The 26,145-nt window shown below is 37.9% G+C and overlaps 1 protein-coding gene and 1 pseudogene across 1 annotated transcript in view; one reads left to right on the forward strand and one right to left on the reverse strand.

Annotated features, from left to right (window-relative positions):
* Positions 1 to 26,145, forward strand: part of SLC9C1 (solute carrier family 9 member C1) — a 111,959-nt gene that overhangs the window by 36,422 nt on the left and 49,392 nt on the right. The window contains exons 10-13 of the mRNA XM_037056747.1: positions 15,967 to 16,048; positions 18,684 to 18,850; positions 19,510 to 19,635; positions 22,062 to 22,156. Of these exons, the coding sequence (XP_036912642.1) occupies positions 15,967 to 16,048; positions 18,684 to 18,850; positions 19,510 to 19,635; positions 22,062 to 22,156 (470 nt within the window). The remainder of the gene's footprint in view (positions 1 to 15,966; positions 16,049 to 18,683; positions 18,851 to 19,509; positions 19,636 to 22,061; positions 22,157 to 26,145) is intronic.
* On the reverse strand, positions 5,794 to 7,466 carry LOC118993112 (elongation factor 1-alpha 1-like; annotated as a pseudogene).

Here is a 26,145-nt window from a genome sequence, read left to right on the forward strand (position 1 = left end):
GTCCGTGTCCATGGGTTCTTCATGTACATTCTTTCACTAAGCACTTTACTTTCTTTCAGTCAGTTCCCACTTCTCCCATCCCCTGTTACAGCTATCTCTGTGTTCCATGATTCCATGTCTCTCCTTTTATTTTGTTCATTAGTTTATTTTGTTCAGTAGATTTCTCTTATAAGTGAAGTCATATGGTATTTATCTTTCACTGGCTGGCTTATTTCACATAGCATAATAGTCTCCAGTTACATCCATGGTATTGCAAAAGACAGAAATTTCTTCTTTTTTCTGCTGCATAGTATTCCATTATGTAAATATACCACAGTTTTTTTATCCACTCATCTACTGGTGGGCACTTAGGCTGTTTCCAACTCTTGGCTATTGTAAATAGCACTTCCATGAACATGAGGATGCATACATTCTTTTGAATTGGTGTTTCAGGATTCTTAGGTTATATTTCCAGCAGGGGAATCACTAGTTCAAAAGGCAGCCCCATTTTAAATTTTTTTAGGAAACTCCACACTGTTTTCCACCATAGATGTACCAGTCTGCATTCCCACCAACAGTGCACTAGGGTTCCATTTTCTCCACATCCACACCAGCACTTGTTTGTTGACGTATTAATGACAGCCATTTTGACAGGTATGAGGTGATATCTCACTGTGATTTCATTTGAATCCTTCTGATGACTCATGATATTGAGCATCTTTCCATATGTCTATGGGCTCTCTGTATATTCTCCTTGGAGAATTGTCTATTCAGATCCTTCACCCATATTTTAAATTGGATTGTTTGTCTTCCTGGTGTTGAGTAGTATGAGTTCTTTCCATATTTGGGGGATTAAACCCTTGTCCAATGTATTGATGGCAAATACGTCCTCCCATTCAGTTGTTCCCCTTTTCATTTTGATGATGGTTTCTTTAGCTATGGAGAAGCTTTTTAATGTAATATAGCCCAATTTGTTTATTTTTCCCTTTATTTCCCTTGCCCTAGGAGATATATTGACAAAAATATTGCTATGTGAGATACCTGAAATTTTAGTGCCTGTGTTTTTTGCTAAAATTTTTATGTTATCACAAGTTGTATTTGTCTTTTAACCATTTGAGTTTATTCTGGTGTATGGTGTAAGTTGGTGTTCTAGTTTCCATTTTTTTTTGTACGTACCAGCCCAGTTCTCCCAGCACCATTTATTGAAGATACTGTCTTTATTCCATTGTATGCACATGTCTCCCTCTGTGAAATATTAATTGACCATAAAACATGCATTTGTTTCTGAGCTCTCTATTCTGTTCCATTGATCTGTGTGTCTGTTCCTATGCCAGTATCAGATTCTTTTATCTACAGTGGTATTGTAGTATACTTTGATGTAAGGAAGAGTGATTCCTCCAAGTTTTTTGTTCTTTCACAAGATTGCTGGGGCAAATTGGGGTCTTTTGGTTCTATATAAATTTTTGGAATATTTATTCTAGAACTCTGAAATATGTGATTGATATTTTAATTGGAATTATGTTGAATTTATAAACTGCTTTTAGCATGGGCATTTTAAGGATGTTAATTTTTCCAACCCATGAACATGTTATGTTATGTGCTTCCATTTATTTGTATCTTCCTCAATTTATCTCTTCAATGTTCTATAGTTTTCCAAGTACAGACGTTTTACCTCACTGGTTAAATTTATTTCTAGGTACTTTAGTTATTTATTTTTTGTTCACTGCTATAGTAAATGGGATCTTAATTTCTCTTTCTAATAGTTCATTGTTGGTGTACAAAAATGCCATCAATTTCTGAATATTAATATTTTATCACACTACTTTGCCAAATTCACTTATTAGGTTAAGTAGTGTTTTGGTGGAGCCTACAGGACTTTCTATGTACACTATCATAGTACCTATGAATAATGACAGTTTAATTCCTCCTTTCCAATTGTATGCCTTTTATTTCTTCTTGTCTTATTGCTGTGTCTAACTTTCAGTATTATGTTGAAAAGCAGACACACTTGTCTTGTTCCTGATCTTAAGGGAAATGCTTTTAGTTTTTTGCTCATTGAGTATGAAGTTGGCAGTTGGTTTTATGCATATAGCCTTTATTATGTTAAAGTATGCTTCCTCTATTCCCACTCTGCTGAGAGTTTTATTATCATAAATGGGTACTGGATTTTATCAACGCTTTTTCTGCATCTATTGATATGATCATGTGATTTTTTTCTTTTACTTATGTAATGTATTACACTTATTTATTTGCACATATTGTACCATCTTTGCATCTCTGGAATAAATCCGACTTGATCGCCATGTATAACCTTTTTAATGTATTGCTGGATCTGGATTGTGAATATTTTATTAAGGACTTTGGCATCTGTGTTCATCAGAGATATTGGCTTGTAATTTTCTTTCTTTCTATGTCTTTACCTGGTTTGGGGATTTGGATAATACTGGCCTTGTGAAAAAGAGTTTAGGAGTCTAGCCTCTTCTTGGATTTTTTGGAATAGTTTGAGAAGGATAGGGGTTAGTTTTTAATTGAATGTTTGGCAAAATTTGCTTAGGAAGCTATCTTGTCCAGGGCTTTTGTGCTGTAGGAGTTTTTTGATTATTGCTTCAATATCACTAGTTGTTATTGGTCTATTCAGGTTTTCTGTTTCTTTGTGATTCAACTTTGGAAGATTACATGTTTCTAGAAATTTGTCCATTTTACCAAGGTTGTAAAATTATTTACCAAGTAATAGTTCATAGTAATTTCTTACAATCCTGAGTATTTCTGTGGTATCAGTTTTTACTTCTCTACTTTCATTTTTTTAAGGTGGGGAATATTTTTATTTTATTTAATTTTTTAATATATTTTACCATTTTTGCTATTACAGTTGTCCCGTTTTCCTCCCCTTTATTCTGCTACACTCTGTACCTCCCCTCCTACCAGCATTCCCACACCTTAGTTCATATCCATGGGTCATACATACAGGTTCTTTGGCTTCTCCATTCCCCATACTATTCTTAACCTCCCTCTGTCTATATTGTACCTACCATTTATGCTTCTTACTTCCTGTACCTTTTCCCCCATTCTCCCCACTCCCTTTCTCTGCTGATGACCCTCCATGTGATCTCCAATTCTGTGAATGTGTTCTTGTTCTAGTTGTTTGCCTAGTTCATTTTGTTTTTCTTTTTTTAGGTTTGGTTGTTGATAGATATGAGTTTGTTGTCATTTTACTGTCTGTATTTTTGATCTTCTGGGACTCCTTTGTAGATAACTGATGCATGCACTAACAAGCAGTGCCTGCATAGTTATGGATGATCGAGACAAAGTCACACAAACTATTGAATCCTGTGGAGAAAAAGGGCAGGACACTCTCTCTAGGGGAGAGTGCCCTGTACCTTTTGCCTAGACAGGCTTTTATTGTTTTTTTTTTTTAATGCAGGCATTCAAGTATAAGTTTATTAATCATGGGTAGACAGTAAACAGCAGATAGTATACAAAAAAAAACACCACTAGGGCTTGTCCTTAAATCAAGGTCTATCAACTAAAAGGCTATAAAACTATGGGAAAATAAAAACATTTAACTAAAAGCATTCTTAGCAGAGCAGATCTCATGGGTTTGTTAAGAATTCTTTACCTTGCCAGATTACCCGGCCCTGTGCTAGATGGTGAAAGGTGTCACCATCTTCCCTGTCACAGGTATTCAGGCTTAAGTGGATTAGAGCCAGGAAGCACTTCTCTAGAGGACATAGGGACTGGGCTATGTTAGCATAGCCAGGGGGGTGGTGAGGGCCTATCACTCCCTCCTTTTCACAGCTCCCCCACCCCCAAGTCCTGTCATGAATGGCCTCCTAAGTGATTGAGTCTGGCTCAGGTTGCCCCCCTGGGGGGAGAGGGGGTCTTACCTGTCACTGACTTCCCATCATGCTTTGGGGGCAGGAGGATGAATCAGGGGCAGCATCTGCTGCCAGAAACAAGCCTTGTCTCCTCAGTGGTTCGCATTCCAGAGGTCACACACTCAGCCTTAAACGGTTGCAATTCCTGAAACCAGGCAGGAATTTCCAGGCAGAGCAGTCTCCAACAGGTAACTGTCTCCTTTTCTCTTGCTGCTTTTAAGAGGCTCTCCTTATCTTTCATCTTGGGTAATGTAATTATGATGTGCCTTGGTGTGTGCTTCCTTGGGTCCAACTTCTTTGGGACTCTCTGAGCTTCCTGACTTCCTAGAAGTCTATTTCCTTTGCCAGTGTGGTGAAGAATCTTCATTATTTTTTCAAATAAGTTTTCAACATCTTGCTCCTCCTATTCTCCTTCTGGCACGCCTATAATTCAGATGTTGGAACGTTTAAAGATGTCCTGGAGGTTCCTAAGCCTCTCCTCATTTTTTTTGAATTCTTCTTTCTTCATTCTGTTCTGGTTGCATATTTCTTTCTTCCTTCTGGTCCACACCAGTGATTTGAGTCCCAGTTTCCTTCCCATCACTATTGGTTCCCTATACACTTTCCTTTATTTCACTTAGCTTAGCCTTCATTTTTTCATCTAATTTGCAAGCATACTCAACTAATTCTGTGAGCATCCTGGTTACCAATGTTTTGAACTGTGCATCTGATAGGTTAGCTATTTCTTTATCACTTAGTTGTATTTTTTCTGGAGCTTCAATTTGTTCTTTCATTTGGCCATATTTTTTTTGTCTTGGCATGCCTGTTATGTAGTTAGGGGAAGAAACTTATGTATTTGCCAGGGCAGGGCAACTCATGTGGCTGCGTTGTGGCACTGTGTGTGGGGGAAGGGTCCAAAAGGGAACGATGCCACCTGCTCAGCTCTCTGCCAGCTTTCAGTCCCTGCCTCTATTGCCTACAAACAAATTGGGCCCTTCTGGTGCTGATTCCCAGGTGTGTGGTTTTGTGTACTTTCTAAGAGCATGTGGGTCTCTCCAGTGAATACTCCTGTGAGGCTGGGAGTTCCTTCCACTTTCTCAAACCCCACAGGTTTTTTCAGTCAGAGGTTTTGAAGTTTTGTGTCCCCCTACTGAAACCCTGAGTTGTGCAGTCTGTCTTGCTCCCCAGTTGTTCCTCCTGGTTTATCTGCATGCAAATGTGGGACTGCTCAGTCTGTCAGCCACTGCCTCACCTGCCCTGGTCCTCCAGCCACTACCTTACTGTGAGTCCTCTCCACCCCAGCCGCCCAACTCCATCCCTCCTACCAGTCTGGATGAATGTTTCTTCTTTAACTTCTTGGTTGTCAGACTTCCATCCAGTTTGATTCTCTGGTAGTTCTGGTTGGTTTTTGTTTTTAAATTTGTTGTTTCCCTTCTTTTGGTTGTGTAGAAAGAGCAAAGTGTATCTACCTATGCCTCCATCTTGGCCAGAGTACTAATTTATTTTTTATTTTATTTATTTGGGTACTCTCTTTTTTTTCTACATGAGTCTTATTAAAGTTTTGTCAATTTTATTTATCTTTCAAAGAACCAGCCCCTGGATTCATTGCATCTTTGAATTGTCTTTTTAGTCTCTATGTCATTTATAGTTCTAATCTTGATTATTTCCTTCCTTCTACTCACTCCGTGCTTTATTTGTTGTTTTTCTCATTCTCTTAGGTAAAGAATTAGGTTGCTTATTTGAGATCTTTCTTTCTTCTTCAGGTAGGCCTGTAATGCTACAGACTTCCCTCTCAGGACTACTTTCACTGTGTCTCATAGGTTTTGGGATGTTGTGTTTCATTTTCACTTGTTTCCTTGTACATTTTTACTTTTTCCTTGATCTCATTGTTAACCCATTTGTTATTTAATGTCATGTTATTCACCCTCCATGTATTTAAGTATTTTGAGGTTTTTTTCTTATTAAACTTTGTTTTAATGGGTCTCAAAATTCTGTGACAGATTTTGGTCAAGATGTTTCTATTAAAAAGTACTGATTTTAAAAACTAAGGACTTAAAAACTGCCACACATGCAAAAAAACACCAAGTGGTCCACAAAACATTCTCCTTTCCTTCTGAAGGTTTTACAATGCATTGCAATCATTAACCAGTCCTTCACTATTAAACCGAAGTGGCCAATTGAGACAAACAGTTCTGAGACCATTCCTCCACCACTGATTAAGACTGGGATGGCAGGTGTTGGGGATAATGTTCATTAAGCCCTCTGAGCTTTCTGAGCAGACTGAGTGACTTTGCCAGCTCCAGCTGCCTTCTTGTTTACTGCTTTGATGACACCCACAGCACCTGTCTGTCTCATATCACAAACAGCAAAGCAGCCCAAAGGAGGATAGTCAGAAAAGCTCTCAATGTACATGGGGTGGCCAGGAACCAAATCAACAGTGGCAGCATCACCAGATTTCAAAAACTTTGGGCCATCTTCCAGCTTTTTCTTAGAGAGAAAATCAACTTTCTCCTTCAGCTCAGCAAATTTGCAAGCAATATGAGCTGTGTGACAACCTAGCACAGGTGCATACCCAGCACTGATTTGGCCTGGATGGTTGAGGATAATCACCTGAGCTCTGAAGCCAGTGGCTTCCATTGGTGGGTCATTTTTGCTGTCACCAGCCACATTGCCATGATGAACATCTTTGACAGACACATTCTTGACATTAAAGCCTACATTGTTCCCAGGAAGAACTTCACTCAAAGCTTCATGGTGCATTTCAACAGACTTTACTTCAGTTGTAACACTGACTGGAGCCAAGGTGACTACCATGCCAGATTTGAGAACACCAATCTCCACTTGCCCACAGGGACAGTACCCATGCCACCAATTTTGTAGACATCCTGGAGAGACAGACGCAGGGGCTTGTCAGTTGGACGAGTTGGTGGCAGGATGCAATCCAGAGCTTCAAGCAGCGTGGTTCCACTGGCACTGCCGTTTTCACGTGTGACTCTTCATCCCTTGAACCAAGACATATTTGCACTTGGCTCCAGCACGTTTTTACCATTCCAACCAGAAATTGACACAAATGCTACTGTGTCAGGGTTGTAGCCAATTCTCTTAATGTAGGTGCTGACTTCTTTAACAGTTTCCTCGTATCTCTTCTGGTTGTAGGGCAGCTCAGTGGGATTCATTTTCTTAACACCAGCAATCAGCTGTTTTACACCCAGTGTGTAAGCCAGAAGGGCATGCTCACGGGTCTGCCCATTCTTGGAGATACCTGCTTCAAACTCACCAGCAGAAACAATCAGGACAGCACAGTCAACCTGAGATGACCCTGTAATCATGTTCTTGATAAAGGGTCAGTGTCCTGGTCACATAATACTTGCTGGTTTCAAATTTCCACAGGGAGATAGCAATGGTGATAGCACGCTAATGTTCATCTTTCAGTTTATCTGAGACCCAGGTATACTTGAAGGAGCCCTTTCCCAACCCAGGATCCTCCTTCTCAAATTTTTCGATGGTTCTTTTGTCGATCCCACCACATTTGTAGATCAGATGGCCCGTAGTGGTAGACTTGCTGGAGTCTATGTGTCCAATAACCACAATGTTGATGTGAGTCTTTTCCTTTTCCATTTTGGCTTTGATTTAATGGTAGTTTTCTTGACAACTGTGTTCTGGCAGCAAAGTCATTGTGAAAAAAAATGTTTTGAGTTTTTGTCTCAAGGTTGATTTCTAGTTTCAAGGCCATTGTGAAATGAAAAAAAATGCTTGATATAATTTTAATTTTGTTGAATTTGATAAAGCTTATTTTGTGTCCTACCACTTGGTCTATCTTTGAAAATGATCCATGTGCATTTGAGAAGAATGTATATTTTGCTTCTTTAGGTGACATATTCTATAAATAGCAATGAAATCCATTGGATCTACTGTGTTTTTGGTGCCAATATATCCTTGTTGATTTTTTGGTCTGGGAGATCTGTCCATTGTTTACATTGGCATACTAAAAATCCTTTATTATTACTATATCACTGTTGGTCTCTTTCTTAAAGTCCTCCAAGATTTTCTTTTATATTTCAGTGCTCCTATATTGGATGCATATGTTTATATGGGTTATATCCTCTTGTTGGACTACTCCCTTTAATATTATGCAGAGACTTTCTTTGTCTCTTGTTAAGGCCTTAGTTTTCAAGTCAGTTTTGTCTAATATAGGTATTGCTATTCCAGCTTTCTTTTTCATGTCCATTTTCATGGAATATTTTTTCCATCCCTTCATTTTCAACCTGTGTAAATCTTTTTGTTTTGATGTGAGTCTTTTGTAGACAGCATATGTGTGGGTCATATTTTCTTATCTAATCAGTTACCCTATATCTTTTGATTGGAGCATTTAATTCATTAACATTTAAAGTTATTATTGATAGGTTCTTATTCATTGCCACTTTTCCCATTTGTACCTGTGTTCTTCTCCCTCTCTATTTCTTCTTCATCTTAAAGAAGTTCCTTTAGCTTCTCTTACCATGCTGGTTTGGTGAAAATGTTTTTGTTTAGCCCTTTCTTAAATCTGGGAAACTCTTTATTTCACCTTTCATTTTATATCAGAGCCTTGCTGGATAGAGTAATCTTGGTTGAAGGTCTTTGCTTTTCATTACTTGGAATATTTCATGGCAATTCCTTCTGGCCTATAGTGTTTCTGTTGAGAAATAAGCTGATAGCCTTATCAGGGATCCTTCTTAGGTAACTAGCTATTTCTCTCTTGCTGCCTTTCAGATACTGTGTTTTTAAATTTTGCCATTTTAATGGTCATGTGTCTTGGTGTGGGCCTGTTTAGGTTCATCTTGATTTGGACTTTCTGTGCTTCCTCTTCCTGAACCTGCTTGAATTTCTCCATCACCAAGCTGGGAAATTTTTCTGTTATGATTTTTTTCAAATAAGTTTTCTATCCCTTACTACCTTTATTCTTTTCCTGGTATTCATATGATATAAATATTGTTACATTTATATTGTCCTAAAGCTCCCTTAAACTATCTTTATTCTCCTAGAGTCATTTTTCATTTTGCTTCTCTGTCTGGGCATTATTTTCTATCTTGTCTTCCAACTCACTGGTTCTGTGCTATGTTTTGTCTAGCCTGCTTTTAATTCTTTCTAGTGTATTCTTTACTTCAGATATTGCATTCTTTATGTTCAACTGGTTCTTATTCAAGATTTCTCTATATTTTTTATGTTGATGTAGTTACCACTAAGTCCTTGTATTTCTGACTAAGTCCTTGCATTTCTCACTAGAAGCATCCTTATAACCATCATTTTGAACTCCATGTCTGATAAATTGGTTGCCTCAATTTCATTTAGCTCTTTCTGGAGATTCCTCCTTTTTCTTTCATTTGGAGGTTGTTTCTTTGTCTCCCTATTTTACTTGTTGCTTTGTGTTTGTTTTTATGTGTTAGATTGACCTGCTTTGACTCTCTGTCTTGTGGTGTGGGGTTGTGTGTTAGGAGTCCTGTGGGAATAAGTGTGCAGACTCCTTGATCTCCTGATATGGATATTCTAGGAATGTCTTTTTGTGGATCATGTTGACTCTCCTGTTGTGTTTGGGTCCTGCTTGTTATTGTCCCATTCACTGGTTGGGAATTCCCCTCCAGCTTGCTGACTAGTAGGCTAAATAGGTACCACACTTGTATGCTGTTGTAAAGGTGCTGGTAGAATAAAGCAAAACAACACAAAAACAATACCAAAACAAGGAACTCCCCCCAAACCACAACAGCAATATAAATGGCAAGAGAGCAAAAAATAATAAAAGCAGAAAGAGAAATTGAATAGCAGAAAAGAAGGAAAGAAAAAAGAATATGAGAAGACCAAAGGAAAGAAAACTGATTACAAGAGGAAAAATTGGAAGAGAGTTAATACTAGTAATGAATGAAAGAAGAAAATGGGGAAAAGGAACACATAAAAATAACAGAACTGATAAAAGAAGAGAAGAAGGGAACAATGGAGTAGTCAAAGATAAAAGTAAATTAGGAGATGTGAAAAAAAAATTAGAGCACCAAGAAAGAAAAATACATAAAAATAATAAAAGGACTATGAAAAAGAAAAATAGAGAAAATAGTGAAAACAAGAACTAAGTGGATTTGTCTCAGCAGAGTTTAGTTCTGTCTGTTCTTCCCTTTGGACATCACTCTGATGTCTGAGTCTTGTGTAAGCTAATGTCCGGTGCTGTCCACATCTGGCACTCAGCAGCTTTTTTTGAAAGTATAGGCAATCCACCATTTGTGGTTCATTCCTCAAGGCTTGGCTGCTCCAAGGGTTGGCTAAGCTGCTCTGCAAAGCTGACTTTTGTCAGCACTGGGTACAAGGGTGTGTCAGCAAATATCCCAAGTCACCACAGGATCTGCCCCTGTCTGTCTCTGCCTGCTGGCCTGATGTCAGTCTTAGACTAGTCACAGATTCAACTATTTCTGAGGGTGCTTCTGGTGGAAAGAAGGGGCTGTGAGTCCTGGATCTCCCATGGCAAGTGCCTTTCACACTTCAGGGAAGATGGTGGGTGTGTTCCCTGTACCTAGAGCCACTAGTCCGAGTCCATCTGAGATTACCCTGTACTCAGCAGGGCAGGGCCCCTGGTAGGCCTCCAGAGCCCAGATTTGAGGTCTGCCAAATGCCAGGAGTGTGTTTCCATGGCTCTCCCATAAGGGGAAAGCACCAGTATGTTTCCCAGGAAAGTGTATGGGTTGGATGCACCCTAAAGCCAGTTTCTGGCAACACCTGAGTCTATTTATGTGCTATCTTCTCAGCAATGGTTAAGATGTAGGATGGGAGGGAAAATAGGAGGAGAGGTGTAAAAAACAAAACAAAAGACCCAAACAGAGAAAACTGAAAAAAAAAAAACCCCAAACAAAAAGGTGTAGGGTGGAGTGAACAGGATTTCATATGGTGTAGCAAGCAGATTTCCAGAGGGTGAGAGGAACCATATCCCACAGGATAAGGTCATTGATTTTGCCCTGGGAGGGACTAGCTTCTAAAGGAAGATGGCAGCTGTGGAGCCCAGGTCTATTCCAACTGTGAAAAGCTCACAGCTGCTTCCCCAAGACTTTCCCCAGTGCCTCCCACTCTAGCATGCCCTCACATGACTCCAGTCCTCACTGCCTTCCCCTTGCTGGGGCCCAAGGTAAGTAGCCACAAACAAAAAAACCTGTGCTTTGCCTCTTTAAGGAAAAAAAAAGGTGGTGGGTTTGTCTCCAAAGGCTGAGAGAGAGCCCCTCAGCCTTTCACCCCAGGATGCTATGTGGTGGGCCATCTGGGCACTGGCTCTCTGTGCTTGGGAGCCTGGTCTACAGTCCTGGCTTCATTCTTCTCAAGGGGAAGCTCCCACAGCCGTGCTGCAGCCTCGGCCTGCTGCCCATGTGTATGGGGCTGACCCCTTTTAGATGTCCCTGCCCTTCCTATTGGTCTAGGGGTGGGTTTTGATGTTTTTTGGCAACTTTTGGTTGAAAATTTCTTTTTCAGGTATCCTTTGATTTAACTCGGGTGATTGTTCTCCTTTTAAATTGTATTACCAGTCTGGTTCTGGGAGGCGGTGCATGATATATTCTCCTACTCCGCCATCATCTTGCCAGCCACTATAGTAACTTTATTTATAATAACTAAAAACCAGAAAAAGCTCAGATGTCCTTTAACAGGAAATATTTAAATACTTTGTTATACAACTACACTATGGAATGCTACTCAACAATAAAAAGGACAAACTATAGATAAAAGCAACAACCTTAATGAATCTCCAAAGAACTATGCTAAATGCAAAATCTACCCTCAAAAAAAAATCCCACATACTATATAATTCCAAATATATGACATTTTTAAGTGACAGAATTATCGAATTGAACAGATTAGTGGTTGCCAGTAATAAAGAGGGGTGGGGACAAGAAGGAAATGAATTATCTATAAAAGTCAACATGATTTGTTATTAACATAATGGAACTGTACTATGTCTTGACTATGTCAATATCAATTTCCTGGTTGTCATATGCTTCCATAGCTTTGGAAAATGTTACCATTAGGGACGACTGGGTAAATATTACAGAGGATCTCTCTGTACTATATCTTCAACCTGAATGTTAGTCTACAATTATCTCAAAATGTTAAATTAAAAAAAGAGTGAGAGAGAGAGAGAGACCAAGAAACAAGAGATGGGAAACAAATCACCAATATCAGTAACAGAAAAGAAAAACATGACTGCAAATTATACAGTCATTAAATGAATAGTAAATAGAAGCTATGTGTAACTTCATACATTTTTAAAACTTCCTATATAAAATGATTAAATTCCTCAAAAAACACAACTTACCCAAACTGGCACAAGAGAATTTAAAAACCTGAATACCCCTATATGTGTTAAAAAAATTAGATATATAAATTAAAATTTTCTCTCAGAGAAAACTAAGATCTCAAATGGCTTCACTGGCAAATTCTACCAAACATTTAAAGAATAAGTAATACCAAGTTTATACAAACTCTTACACAAATGAGAAAAGGATGCAACAGTTCTCTATTTTATTTTATTTTTTAAGGATTTTATTTATTTATCTTTAGAGGGGAAGGAAAGGAGAGAGGGAGAGAAATATCAATGTATGGTTGCCTCTCATACGTCCCCTGCTGGGAACTGGCCTGCAACTCAGGCATGTGCCCTGACTAGGAATCGAACTACAATCCTTTGATTCGCAGGCCCCACGCTCAATCTACTGAGCTACACCAGCCAGAGCAACACTTCCTTATTTTATTTGGCTAGCCCACTCTGACACCAAACACCAACAAAGACATACCCCCCAAAATGACTGATTACGCATGATGCAATTTAAAAAATACTTAGCCAATAAATTAAAAAATATATAAAAGTATAAAACATTATGATCAATTAGGTTATATACAAAATGTGTCCAAAATATAGTTTAACATTTAAAAAGCCTATGCATAACCTTAAAAATTCATAGAAACAGAGAACGCGTCAGTGGTTGCTGAGGTGGAGGGTGAGGAGTAGAGGAAATGGATGGAGGTGGTCAAAAGTTACAAACTTCTAATTATAAGATAAGTAAGTTCTGAAAATGTAAAGTACAATATGGTGACTATAGTTAACAATACTGTATTGTATATTTGAAAGTTGTTAAGAGATGATGTCTTAAAAGACCTTATCACAAGAAATAAAAATTTGAAGCTCTGTGAGAGAATGGATGTTAACTAAATTTCTTGTGGTAATCATTTTTTCCCAGAAATCTGGATGCAGATTAGCTTGTACCTCTGATCCAGTTTCTCTCATATGCTTTTAAAATTTTTTATTTATCTTTGGAGAGGGGGAGGAAGAAAAAAGGAGGGAGAGAGAAACATGGATGTATGAGAGAAACTTCAGTCATTTGGCACTCACACACACTCTAACCCAGGACTGGTCTGCAACTGAGGCATGTGCCCTGACCAGGAATCAAACCAGCAACCTTTTTGGCTTTTCAGGACGATACTCCATCAATTGAGCCACGTCAGTCAGGGTTCTCATAAACTTTTATTGAGGCATAAACTGAAGGTATAGCCATCAAAAAGCTCAACTAAAGCATGAGCACCTGCTTCTAAGCTCAGTTGCATGATTGTTGACAGGATTCACTTCTTTGCAGGTAGTTGGCAATTTTTTTGCTGGCTCTTGACCAGAAGTCTCCCTCAGTCCCTTGTCATTTGGGTTTCTCCATTAGTCAGCTCACACTGTGCTAGCTGACTTCTCTAAGAATGAACAAGCAAGTGAGAAAGAACAAACACCCAAGACAGAAGCCACAGTCTTTTCATAAGCTAATTTGAAATTCCCATTACTTATGACATATTTAATACTCATTAGAAAGATTAGAAATGAGTCAATAAGTTCAGTCTACATTTAAGAGGAGGTGATTACACATAAGACCTGAATATCAAGAAGTAGATGTCTTGGAGGCTTCTTTTCACAATTTGTAGAAGTTTTGCACTGAAAACTACAAGACATTGTTGAAAGAAATTTTAGAAACCCAAATAAATGGAGAGCTATAGTATATTCATGGATTGGAAGACTTTAGATTTTTAGGATGTCACTATATTCAACACAATCCAATCCTAGCCACTTTATTTTAGAAACAAAAAGCCAATTCTAAAATTATACAAAAATATAAAAGGGCTAAGTTAGCTATAACAATTTTGGAGAAGAAAAACAAAGTTGGAGGATTTATATTACCTGACATAAAGACTTACTATAAGGATACAATAATTAAGTTGGTGAGAAATGGAACATAATAAAGACTCCAAAAAGGGCTCACATTTATACAGTCAATTAATATTTGACAAAGATGCCAGAGCAGTTCAGTGGTTTCAAGGATAGTCTTTTTGTCAAATGGTGCTAAACAACTGGATGTTCATTCAGAAAAAAAAAGAAAAGAAAATATCTATATTTACCTCCCCTGATATGTTACACTGATTTGAGATGGATCATAGACTTGAATATGAAAACAAAAGCTCTAAAAGTTCTAAAAAAATAAGAAAATGACTTTGTGACCTAGAGATAGACAAAGGGTTCTTAGTACATATAAAACAATAATTGGACATCATCAACATTTTTAAAGAATTGCTGATCAAATGAAAGTTGTATAGAAGTGGACAGGTGAGTCACTAACTGAGAGAAGATATCCATAACACATATACATAACAATGCATGTCTATCTAAAATATATTTTTCAAAATTTCTACAGTTTTATAATAGAAAAAAACAAGTTAATCTTTAAACTAGGACAAAGAATTGAACAGACACTTCAAAAACCAAAATGTATACTACTAAGCACATTAAACATGTTCAACAAGGAAATGCAAATGAAAACTACAATGAGAAACCCAATATTCAATTATGTGAAGGATTTTAAATTGACAGTTTTTATCTATGTAGAAATTAAAACAGTAGTTGCCTCTCATGGGGTGGGAATTGATTGGGAAGGAGCACTGGAGATCGTTGGGGCCATATGAGAACACTCTACATCGTGACAGGCTTGAGGCTTATATGGGTGCATGCACTGTCAAAACTTATCAAATGGTACACAAGTGCATTTTAAAGTAGGTAGGTTATACCTTTGTTTTTCTAATTACCAACACTTGCACTGCACCCTTAAAGAATCACATCAGCCCTGGCTGGTGTAGCTCAGTGGATTGAGCACAGGCCTGTGAAGCAAAGGGTTGCCGGTTCAATTCCCAGTCAGGGCACATCCTGGGTTGCAGGCCAGGTCTCCAGTAGAGGACACATGAGAGACAACAACACATTGATGTTTCTCTCCCACTCTTTCTCCTTTCTTTCCCCTCTCTCTAAAAATAAATAAATAAAATATTTTAAAAAAAATAATCACATCAGAATATTCAGTGAGAGCATCCTGGGCACCAATATTTTTAATTTTCTCAAGTGATTGTAATGTGCAACCTTGAGAGCCTCTGGTATAGTTTCATGCTCTGTTCCTAACCTCCATCTGTGGCCAAAGGACAGAGAACTGACTAGGGGTTTAACCTAAGTTCTGAAAGTCAGGTTGCATAAATCAACCGAAGTGAATAGTTTCAGATTGACAAGTGTTGCACCACTTGTCTATGAAGACCAACTTGGAATAAAAAAGAAAACAAGGAGTATCAAAAATATTCCTCCTTGATGACATTGAAGGGGTATCAGAAAGACACAGTATTGGGTGGAGTACCTCTGAGTTGTTCTCTTTTCATGGGTGAGAAGAATTTTCTGATACAGATGTACTGGTAATGGTGAGCAAAGAACTGTGCGGCTATGCACCCAGAAGTGTGTATTGTGCATAAGAATTGATAAAGTACAGGCATATTCCCAGTGCCCAAGAAATCCAGCAATGGGATTTAAAGACAGGTGTTAGTATTTTTTCCCCAGTCTGTATATGTTTACTTGTCAAACTATGTCTTGATGTTTGGTTTGGCTCCCAAAGCATGTATGAAATGTGTGCAGGAAGATAGAGAATCCCCAGAGTATTTTCATCGTATCTGGCATCCAAATTCTCCCCTCCATGAGCATCTATTGGCATAGTACAAACTAGCTTAATTTACATTGGTAAATATAAAAGATAATTACATGAAACTGTCACCAATACTTTGTACTTTTTTTCAATTCTAGATATTATTTCATGGAGTGTCAGTATGCATGATTACTCTGGTTGTCAATAAAGTCATCTTGCCAATTGTAATTAGTAAACTAGGTAAGCCTACTAATTACTATTCTGAGTGAAGAGAGAAGTATTGTAAATATGTAAAAAAATGGTAAATGTGAAGGAAAAAGTTATATAAATGCAAATCAAAAACGTCTAATTGGAAAGAAAATTGGATCTCTATGTAAAGTTATATGAAAGGTTTACAATGGTAAGCTTCTTGTTTGTTCATTTTTTTAAAGATTTTATTTGAGAGGGAAAGGGAAGGAGAAAGAGACAGGGAGAGAAACATTAATGTGTGGTTGCCTCTTGAGCACCTGCTACTGGGGACCTGGCCTACAACCCAGGCATGTGCCTTGAATGGGAATCAAACTGGTGACCCTTTGGTTCTTAGGCCAGCGCTCAATCCACTGAGCCACACCAGCCAGGGCTTGTTTGTTCATTTTTATTGAATTTTTCCATTATTACTTTCCCCCATACCTTCTTCCTCCTCCCCTATTCCCCTAATAAGCTTACTTATTTTAAAAGATAATTTACATTTCCAGCTTAAAAAACATAGTACAATGAGTGTATTCAATTATTTGGCAAACTATTATTAAAAACCTCCTATATGCCAGGCACTATTTTAACTGATGGCGATGTATTATGAAAGCAGAGCAGATTTCTGAGTTGATAGAACTTACAGTGAAGATAGGTAAACAGTCAGAAAAGAAGTCAAATAAGGGAACATCAGAAAGTCATGTGTGCATCAATATAAACAATCACATATAAATAAATTAGAAAACACAACGTGGTAGATTACTGAGGAAGCTATATGTGTAATTAGTATATGATTAAGGTCTCAAGAGACCACTCTAGTTCTGTGGATAACTGATTAGGAACCAGGGGATGAGGAGAGTCAAAGCAGAATAGCAGTTTTAGGAGGATGCCTATATAACGCAACACGCCTATTTAATCCCACACTTTTCAACAACTGAGAAATTGAGATTTAGAGAGTTAACAGTCACTGCCCAAGGTCACACAATTAAGTAATGGTAGTTAAGAAGTAGGAACATGTTGCCTTGATGCTTTTAATTCATTATATTCTTAACTGCTCTACTACCCTTTTAATTACATGCAGAATTTTCACTCTAATGCTATGAATCTGAAATTTCATCTTTATGGAAATATTATACCACTCAATCTTCATTCCTTCCTCATATTTCCAAAAAAATCTTTTTCCTTTTCTTTTTTCTTCTAAATTCTGTGAGCTTTAGCATAGTAAAATGGGAAGAACAGAGAAAGTTTTGAAGAGTATTAGGCCCTGGCTGGTGTAGCTCAGTGGATTGAGCGCGGGCCTGTGAAGCAAAGGGTCACTGGTTCGATTCCCAGTCAGGGCACATGCCTGGGTTGCAGGCCAAGTCCCCAGTAGGGGATATGTGAGAGGCAACCACACATTGATGTTTCTCTCCCACTTTCTCCTTCCCTTCTCCTGTCTCTAAGAATAAATAAATAAAATATTTTTAAAAAGAGTATTAGATGTTCTACTTAGTAGCTAAATAAATCTAAATTTTTTAACCCTCACTCTAGCATATGTTTACTGATTTTAGGGAGAGAGGTAGGGAGAGAGAGAGAGACAGAGAGAGAGAGAAACATCAATGTGAGAGAGAGACATTGACCAGTCGCCTCCCGTGTACTCCCCAACCTAGAACCTGCGACCCAGGCAGGGGAATTGAACCCGCCACCTTTTGGTGTATGGGACAACACTCCAACAAACTGAGTCACCTGGTCAGGGCAAACCTAAATTTCTTAGTGTGGAGCATCTGTTTACTTGCACTGAGGGCAGTGAACATTTGCTCCTGAAATATTATTGCTTTCCAAACAATCTTCTATGGCTAAAAAAAAAAAAAAAGAATTGGTGACTGATAGTAAGAGTCTTTCAAAACTTAATGAAATCTGGGCATATATAAATATGTGTGTGTTTATAGATATATGTATCACATCCTTATATATACGATTTTACATGTAAGTAGTATATGTATGTACATATACTCTGTGTGTTTGTATGTGTATACATTATACATATATATGTATATATATATCTGTATCTACACCTATACCTATATGGCATTCCTATGAACAGAAGATGCACGTGCAGTCTGAAGGCCTGAGAACCAGGAAAGACGATGTAAGTTCCAGCCCAAATCTGAAGGCAGGGGAGAATCAGTACCCCACCTTAGAAGACCGTTAGTCAGGGAGAGTGAAGTTTATTTTGCTCAGCCTTTTGTTGTATTCAGGCCTTCAACAAAGTGAATGAGGACCACCCACATTGAGAAAGGTGATCTGCTTCACTCAGTCTACCAATTTAATCCTCTGTCTCCTCATCAACCAAACTGAGAAAAGGGACTCACCTCAAAAGGTGGTCAAGCTGATCAAAAACCTTAATATATTCAAAGTTGGTCCCCTCAGCACATGGCAAGCACTCAGTAAACATCAGCTATTATTACTGTGTACCTCAGCTATTGTGAGGAGTATTAAAGTAGAAAATTTTGAAATTGTTAGTGTTCCTCTTATTAAACAATTTATGTTAATTGAGCCTTTAACTTAAAAAAATACTTAGTACATAAAATAACAAAAGGGAGCTTTATAATTCAGATAAAAATTGTGATGTTCCCACTATTTATAAAATGTGTTATTTGTATCAAAGGTCTTCATGATGTTACATCAACAAAATATAAATCGCTTTATTATACATTTCAACACTTTCAAGAGATAACTAAATCTGCAGCCTCCGAACTCAAATTTGACAAAGATCTTGCAAATGCAGATTGGAGCATGGTTGAAAAAGCAATTACATTTGAAAACCCATATGCAGTAAGCAAGTAATATCTTTAATTTATCCTTTCAAAGTAGGTATGGTTGCCCTTAAATAAGTATAAATGTTGTAAGTATTAATTCATAATCTCTGATATGTAGAATTGACAGAGATATTGTATTGGTAACTTCTTATCTACTACAATGAGAAGGAGGGGATTTTAGGGAATTTTGTGATCACTGAGGGGCAAACTAGAAGCAATACCATCTTGGAGTAGACACAAAATATATGTTGCAAATTCAGAAGGAGAAGCATTGTTCTGCCTGTTCCCCAGAGTTTCTGATTCAGTAGTTCTGTGGAGGGATGTGGAGGGATTCCCAGGTGTTGGTGATGCTAACACACTTTCAGAAACATTGGTTTAAAGTGTGATTATATGTGCAAGATTTTTTATAAACTGTTAACAATGGCAAGTAAAGATAAAGATAAAGATAAGGATAAAGATAAAGATACAGATATGCTATAACTCCTTCTCCTCAGACTGGCAATCATTTTATGTTCTAAATAGCTGTGCAAGTAAGTAGTGAGGAAACTCATCTGATTTTCCATATCTGGCAGATTTTCTATAATTTTTCAAAACAAATTGGTATATAAATTGCTTGAGGTTTATGCTAAAGAATATATTAACATCTGTGTATTATTTTGTTTGGTTTTAATTTAGCTGAGCCAAGGAGAAAGAACAGAACATCAGAAGGTGACCTGTCCAAACTGTAACAAGGAAATAGATGAGACCCTTAACATTGAAGCAATGGAGCTGGCCAACAGGCGTCTCTTGTCTGCACAAATAGTTAGTACTTTATTATCCACTTTAAAATGATTTTTGACCGAAAATCATACTAAAAACTCTCTTCATTGCTTGAAGGCATCTTGATTATGTTAATCTGCATAGCTTAATAGATTGTTTACGAATGCAAAGGGAAGTTTGCCCCTGTTTTAGGGATCTGCTTGACTGCAGAAGATGAAATAGAGTCCACTTAAATTAGCTTAAATAAAAGGTGTTTTATTATGAGGAAATGGGTCCCAGTGGCAGGAAATAGAGTTGAGCTCATCCTTCAGATGCGTTGTGCGGCCACTTTCATGACTCTGCCTTCTCTGGACCCAGGCCAGTTTTTCAAGTTCAAAATTAACTGCAAGTATAGGATGGTATGTTTTTATATAATATTTTGGGGAGAAATTCTGTAACACAGCAGCATACAGGACCTGGTGGGGAACTGCTAAGAGCCTATTTATCATCTGTACAGGCTAGAATATTGACTAGTTGCCATGACTCATCCTCTTAAAATGTTTGTATTGGGCCTTTCTCAGTGTGAATGGAATTGTCATGCATTCCTCAGCTATTGCAACCATACAGGACTCCAAGCATTCTACTTGCTTAGTCTAACTTAGGAAATAAAAGATCTATAGGGTGCAGGCAAGTTGAGTCTCAAAAGCAGCTTCTCCAAGGACTTATATGATTTTTTTAAGCAATGGAGGTAATGCATTAAGGATGAACTTACGCCCATATGGTGCGTTATTTCACCAGCAGATTTTAGGAGATCATGTCTTTGAGGCACTTCAAGATTTCCAGTTGATTTCAGGAAACTATAGTATTCAAGAACCCTTAAAACCATGCAGGAGACTCCATTTTGAGTCTTGCTTATTGTTATTATGTTATTATGATGTATGACTCAGGACATATTTTTTCAGCCTTTATTCATGGGTTCCATATTATTTTCAGCTTGTTATTTTTCCACAAGATGCACTGCTTATCTTTGAGAATAGGGAACATATTTAATTCTCACATAATTTTATAAGTATTTTAATTAAGTTTGAGAAGAAAAATTCTACACTATTGAATTCCTCATCTTTAAATTCAGTTCTCTTTCTAGTATCTATCTACCAGGATCAAAACTATATTTTAATATCTGTAACTGATTGTGCAGATAGTATATCTTCTGTGGAACCCAGGCATCTTTAGTTATACCATACATTCCAATTTTGAAAGTTGGTCCTTAAAATGATTTTCAGGAGTGTTCAGCATACTAAGTCTGGAGGCAATATCAGAGAGTGGTTTCCCCAGCATGAACCTAAAGTTGAGTAGGCTCTCAATATAAGGTCTGAATGAATGGATGACTGTGTTCTACACAATAGTACCAGTTCATTTCATGCCATTTCCTATAGAATTTATCAGAGATTTTCATAATCTAATATCCATTATGAACTTTTAAGATGGAAATACAGTTTTTCATAGTTCCCATATTTATGTGGCCATCAAATTACACTTATTTTGGAAAATGTAATTAATATCAAGAAGGATCCCATTGGTGGGATTGCAGACTGGTACAACCACTATGGAAAACAGCATGGAATTTTCTAAGAAAACTAAAAATGAATATGCCTTTTGACCCAGCAATTCCACTGTTAGGAATATATCCTAAGAACCCTGAAAACACCAATCCAAAAGAACCTATGCACACCAAAGTTCATAGCAGCACAATTTATAATAGCCAAGAGCTGGAAGCAACCTAGGTGCCCATCAGTAAATGAATGGATCAAAAAACTATGGTACATTTACACAATGAAATTCTATCCAGCAGAAAAAAAAGGAGCTTCTACCCTTTGCAACAGCATGGATGGAACTGGAAAGCATTGTGCTAAGTGAAATAAGCTAGGTGGTGAAAGACAAATACCATATGATCTCACCTTTAACAGGAACCTAAACAGCAAAACAAATAAGCAAGCAAAATATAACCAAAGACACTGAGATAGAGAACAAGCTGATAGGGACCAGAGGGGAGGGAATTTCAGGGGGAAAGGGGAAGGATTTACAGGAACAAATATAAAGGACACATGGACAAAAACTAAGGGAGGTGGAAATGGGAGGGAGGTGGGGAGCACTTGGGGGGTGGGCTGTGATGGGAGTAAAAAGACAGAAAACTGTACTTGAACAATAATAAAATAAAATAAAATAAAATAAAATAAAATAAAATAAAATAAAATAAAATAAAAGGAGGATCCTAATTTCCTACAGAACCAGTTGGGTTCCACCCACAGGCCAGATTTATCCTCTATACTGATATCGTAGTCTGGACTCCATAGAGAGATTCTTTTTATAAAGATACTTGATTATTTGGGGATTCCAACTTCTTACTCACAGATTGTTTCTCCATGAAAAGAAATATAAGTTGCTCTCTTATTCATGCTGTATAATGATTTGATATAACATTCTTTTAGGCAAGCTACCAGAGACAATATAGAAATGAGACTCTGTCCCAGAATGCAGTCCAGATGCTGGTAGGTGCAGCAGGAAGCTTTGGTGAGAAGGGAGGGTAAGTACATTGTCAATAGAAAACTTCCATCTTGGTAAACCATCGCATTTAGGATATCATGCAAGTTACTTTTCTTGCTTTTGTCTGGTAATTTGGAATCATCCAGTATCACGTGCCCAAGCCACCATCTGTTCTACAAGCCACAGTCAGGCCAAGTCACCTGCATTCAGTTTTCCTAATTTGCTGTCCTCATTCAGGCCTCTGTGCATATAAACAGTCTGCCCTTTCTCCCTTTTTCCTCCTAATCTGAATTGTGGTAAACACTCTTTTTTTTTTTTTTCTGAGAGGAAGGCCTGGGGGGTACTACTCAAATTTCTCACTAAATCAAAGACTTTCTTAATCCTTCCAGGCACATCTTCCCATAACATATCTTGTCTGAATATTCAGCATGCACTTGTAATGATTTGTTTCTATGTAAGTCTCCACAGTAAGCAGTGAATTCCTCAATGTCAGAGTTTTAGGGATTACCCTCAGATTATCCCCTGTGGAAAGATGAGGACTACAAAAACTTTGACATTCCTTACTGTTCAGGCCCATACTCCTGGTATGAAGGATACCAAGGTTCCTTGTTCAAATGAATCCAATTTCACTTGTGGTTTCTTCTTGGACCTTTTCCCATGGAGCATCATCTTACAAGTAAACTGGGCCTTTAATGTACACACTCCAAAACCTGAAAGATGTGTCAACCTGGTGTCCACTCACATGCACTGGCTTGTGCTACAGTGAGAGATAAAGCCATGTGTGGGACAAGAACCAGCCAGACACTGGAACATGTTCTCATTAAAGGTTAAGTACAGATTTTCAGAGTCTATGAGTTTTAATTTTAAGCCTAGCCATGCAAATCATTAAGACACTACATTTGTCAAGATAGGAAGATAAAATATCTTGCTTGACATTGTGGTCTCTAGGCAAATAATGTTTAAATATTTCATATATAGTACAAGGGTCTCCATTTGCCTTCTTGCTTCAAGCTCTTCAAATGACTAGGGGACCTGAGTGACAATGTAATGTATACTGTTCAAAGAATGAATAAATGACTTGCTGAAAATCATTACCATTACATTAAGGAGCGTTAATGTTTTTTAAAAAGCACAAAGCAGTTAAACTCACTGCCTTGAGTTTTCCTCTTTATATCTCTGAGAAGGCAGGAACAACATATGCCTATGAATAATGGACACAAAAAGGAGGTCAACAGTGGGGTAAGGGGGTTAAAGGGTGGAAATGATTTATAGAGGATAGTGATGGCAAATTTTGGAATAAATTACATTTTATTCACACATGTAAGGATAAATATTGAATACCAATATGCACAAAGATATATGCCAGGTACTGTGAGAAATGTCAAGATAAGTGAGATGGTGTTCCAGTCCCCAGGGAGCTTTCTATTAATCACACTTCTATTGAGTACTTGCCTCTTTGCTGGGCTGCCCTGGCATTAATTTTGCCATTTGTTAATGATTTCTCTTAGTAGCCCCATACATTGGGGTGACAAGAAAAAACACCTAAGGAAAGAATGTTGGTAGCACCTTAGCTAAGTGCCTGTGTGATCACCTAAGAAATAATACTTTGGATAGAGATTTTTTATTTATTTAGTCTTGTGTCAGAAACAGTCTTAAACATTTGACATATGTTACCAATTTTATGTCTAAAAATCCTATCAGATAAATGCTACTATTATCTTCATTTTTGCAGATGAGGAAAGTAAGGCACAGAGAGATTAAATAATTTATCCAAGGTCATTTGTCTAATTAATTACAGAGCTTGGATTTGAAGCTAAGCTGCCTTACTATCCAGTTAAAAAGACCATACTCTTTCCTTAATACAGTTCTAAACAGTGAACATGCTGTTACAAAACAGCAATTCAAGAATATGCATTACTTAGTAATTGGAGCTGTAAAATATCATACACTTATTGATATCCCAGAACTTTAGGATTCATAGGAACTTGTGAAATGATCATACCTTAGAAATTAATTCCTTCAGAGAGGTTTCCTGATTGTCCAAGATGGTATTCAGAGATCCAAGGTGTTAGAGGAATAAGTGAAAACTACACTAATCTCCTCCCAGAGCCAGTCTGGAATTCCAACTAAATTGTAGAGAAATCATCCTGAATAACCCAATGAACACTAGCTGGAAAGAAGCCTGATAACCAAGGACAGACTGAAGAAACCCCTTCACCCAACAAGACTGGTAGGGAGTGCAGAGGAGGCACAAGAGGACTTGCTGGGCTCCCACAGGCAGTAGCTGAAGCTCGGCAGGGGGTACTTTAGCAGCTGCGGGGATTCCCCTGGAGAAGTGTGCAGTCTAAGCCCCAAGCTGGGCTCCCCATCCTACAGAACCAGAGCCAGAAAAGAACCTAGATAACATCCACTTGTGAAAAGGAGCAGGATTTCTGTCTGTCAGGGAGAGAAGGCTGGAGACGCAGAGAGCCTCTTAAAGGGTCAAGACTCAAACTTTCATTTACAGCCATTTATCCTGGGCCCCAGCAAAGGGAGAACAGAGTGGACTACAGATGGTTGAGAAGAGTATGGGGTCGGTGTCTCTGGGGAGAGAACTGAGGGAACAGCTACCAGGATCCCCGTGCTGAGTCATCACCCACACTGCAGGAGCCATCTTTCTCAGGCAGAGCATTCCCTTCCAAGTGGCATCAGCCTGGAATTATTCTGCCCCACCCTGTGGACCTTAAGCCAAGCTGATGATTACAGCTAGATTAGCTTAACAACCAATTAGTTTAACAAATAAAGTGGAAAATATAAGAAGCAACCAAAATGAGAAGACAAGCAAACAGACGCCAAATGAAAGAACAAGAGAATTCTCCAAAGAAACAGAAGAAATGGACGGAAGAAATTTCTCAGACAGTTTAGAATAATGATTATAAGGATATTTAACAGCATGAAAAATTTTAAATATTGGTCATAGCAATTTTTTATTAGATGCATCTCTCCAGGCAAGATAAACAAAAGAAAAAATAAACAAATGGGACTACATCCAACTAGAAAGCTTTTGCAAAATTATCAACAAAATAAAAAGACGACCCACAGAATGGGAAAACATATTTGTTGATACATGTGATAAGAAGTTTAAAGTACTTTAAGGTACTTTAAAGTTGATTTAAAGTGGGGGAGGGAGGTTAGGAGTGGAAGGACAGGTATGGCAGGACTGAGGAAAAACGAAAAAGGCCTCATGGGCATGGACAACAGTATGGTGATTGCTGGGGGTAGGGGGTTATAACGAGACTAAAGGGTAGTGGAAAAATACAATAAATATTAAAATTTAAAAAGACTGTATTATTTGTGTTCCCTTCTGTGGGTTTACTATGTCTTCTTTATTATCTCCACAGCAAAATTTATTACACTTATTTATATATTAGCAACTGCAGTTGCTATTTGCATGTTTTACTCCAGTAGTGTGCTAAATCCTTGATGGCAGGAACCAGTATTTTTGTATATGCTTTGTCCCAAGCACTTAGCAAGCATAATAGATGACCAACAAATATTTCAAAAATTAGGAATGAATCAAGTCACATACACATTAGTGATTTTCTATGTAATTACCACATTATTATACTGAATACCAGAGAATTGAATGATTTTTTTCAATTACATTAGTTTCCCTGTAGCAGAGAAATTGCCCACGTTTCAGGATAATTGTCCTTATCCTATCAATAGAAAGGATAAGGTCCACCTTTGAACTTAAGTCACCAATGACCTTCCAATTAAGCCACTTTTTAAGGTACAACCTCAGACCCAAGGACAGAACTCTATCCTCCTTCTGATGAAGACAATGAAACTATCTGGTCAGCAGCAGGTAAGTTCCTCATGAAATCCAAGGGCATTGCCTAAGCAAGGCCAAATCATAGCACACAGATGTAAGCTGTCTCGATAGAAAAGTCAGCAGAAAACTACATACAACTTGGGACAAGTGCCACCAAAATGTCTTTGGAGGTTTTGTTACCAATGACTGCTCCAAGGAACTATTTTAACTCTTAA

Source organism: Sturnira hondurensis, unplaced genomic scaffold (genome assembly GCF_014824575.4).
Source record: "Sturnira hondurensis isolate 20B ecotype Veracruz unplaced genomic scaffold, ASM1482457v3 Scaffold0000880, whole genome shotgun sequence".
In the NCBI taxonomy this organism is placed as follows: Eukaryota; Metazoa; Chordata; class Mammalia; order Chiroptera; family Phyllostomidae; genus Sturnira; species Sturnira hondurensis.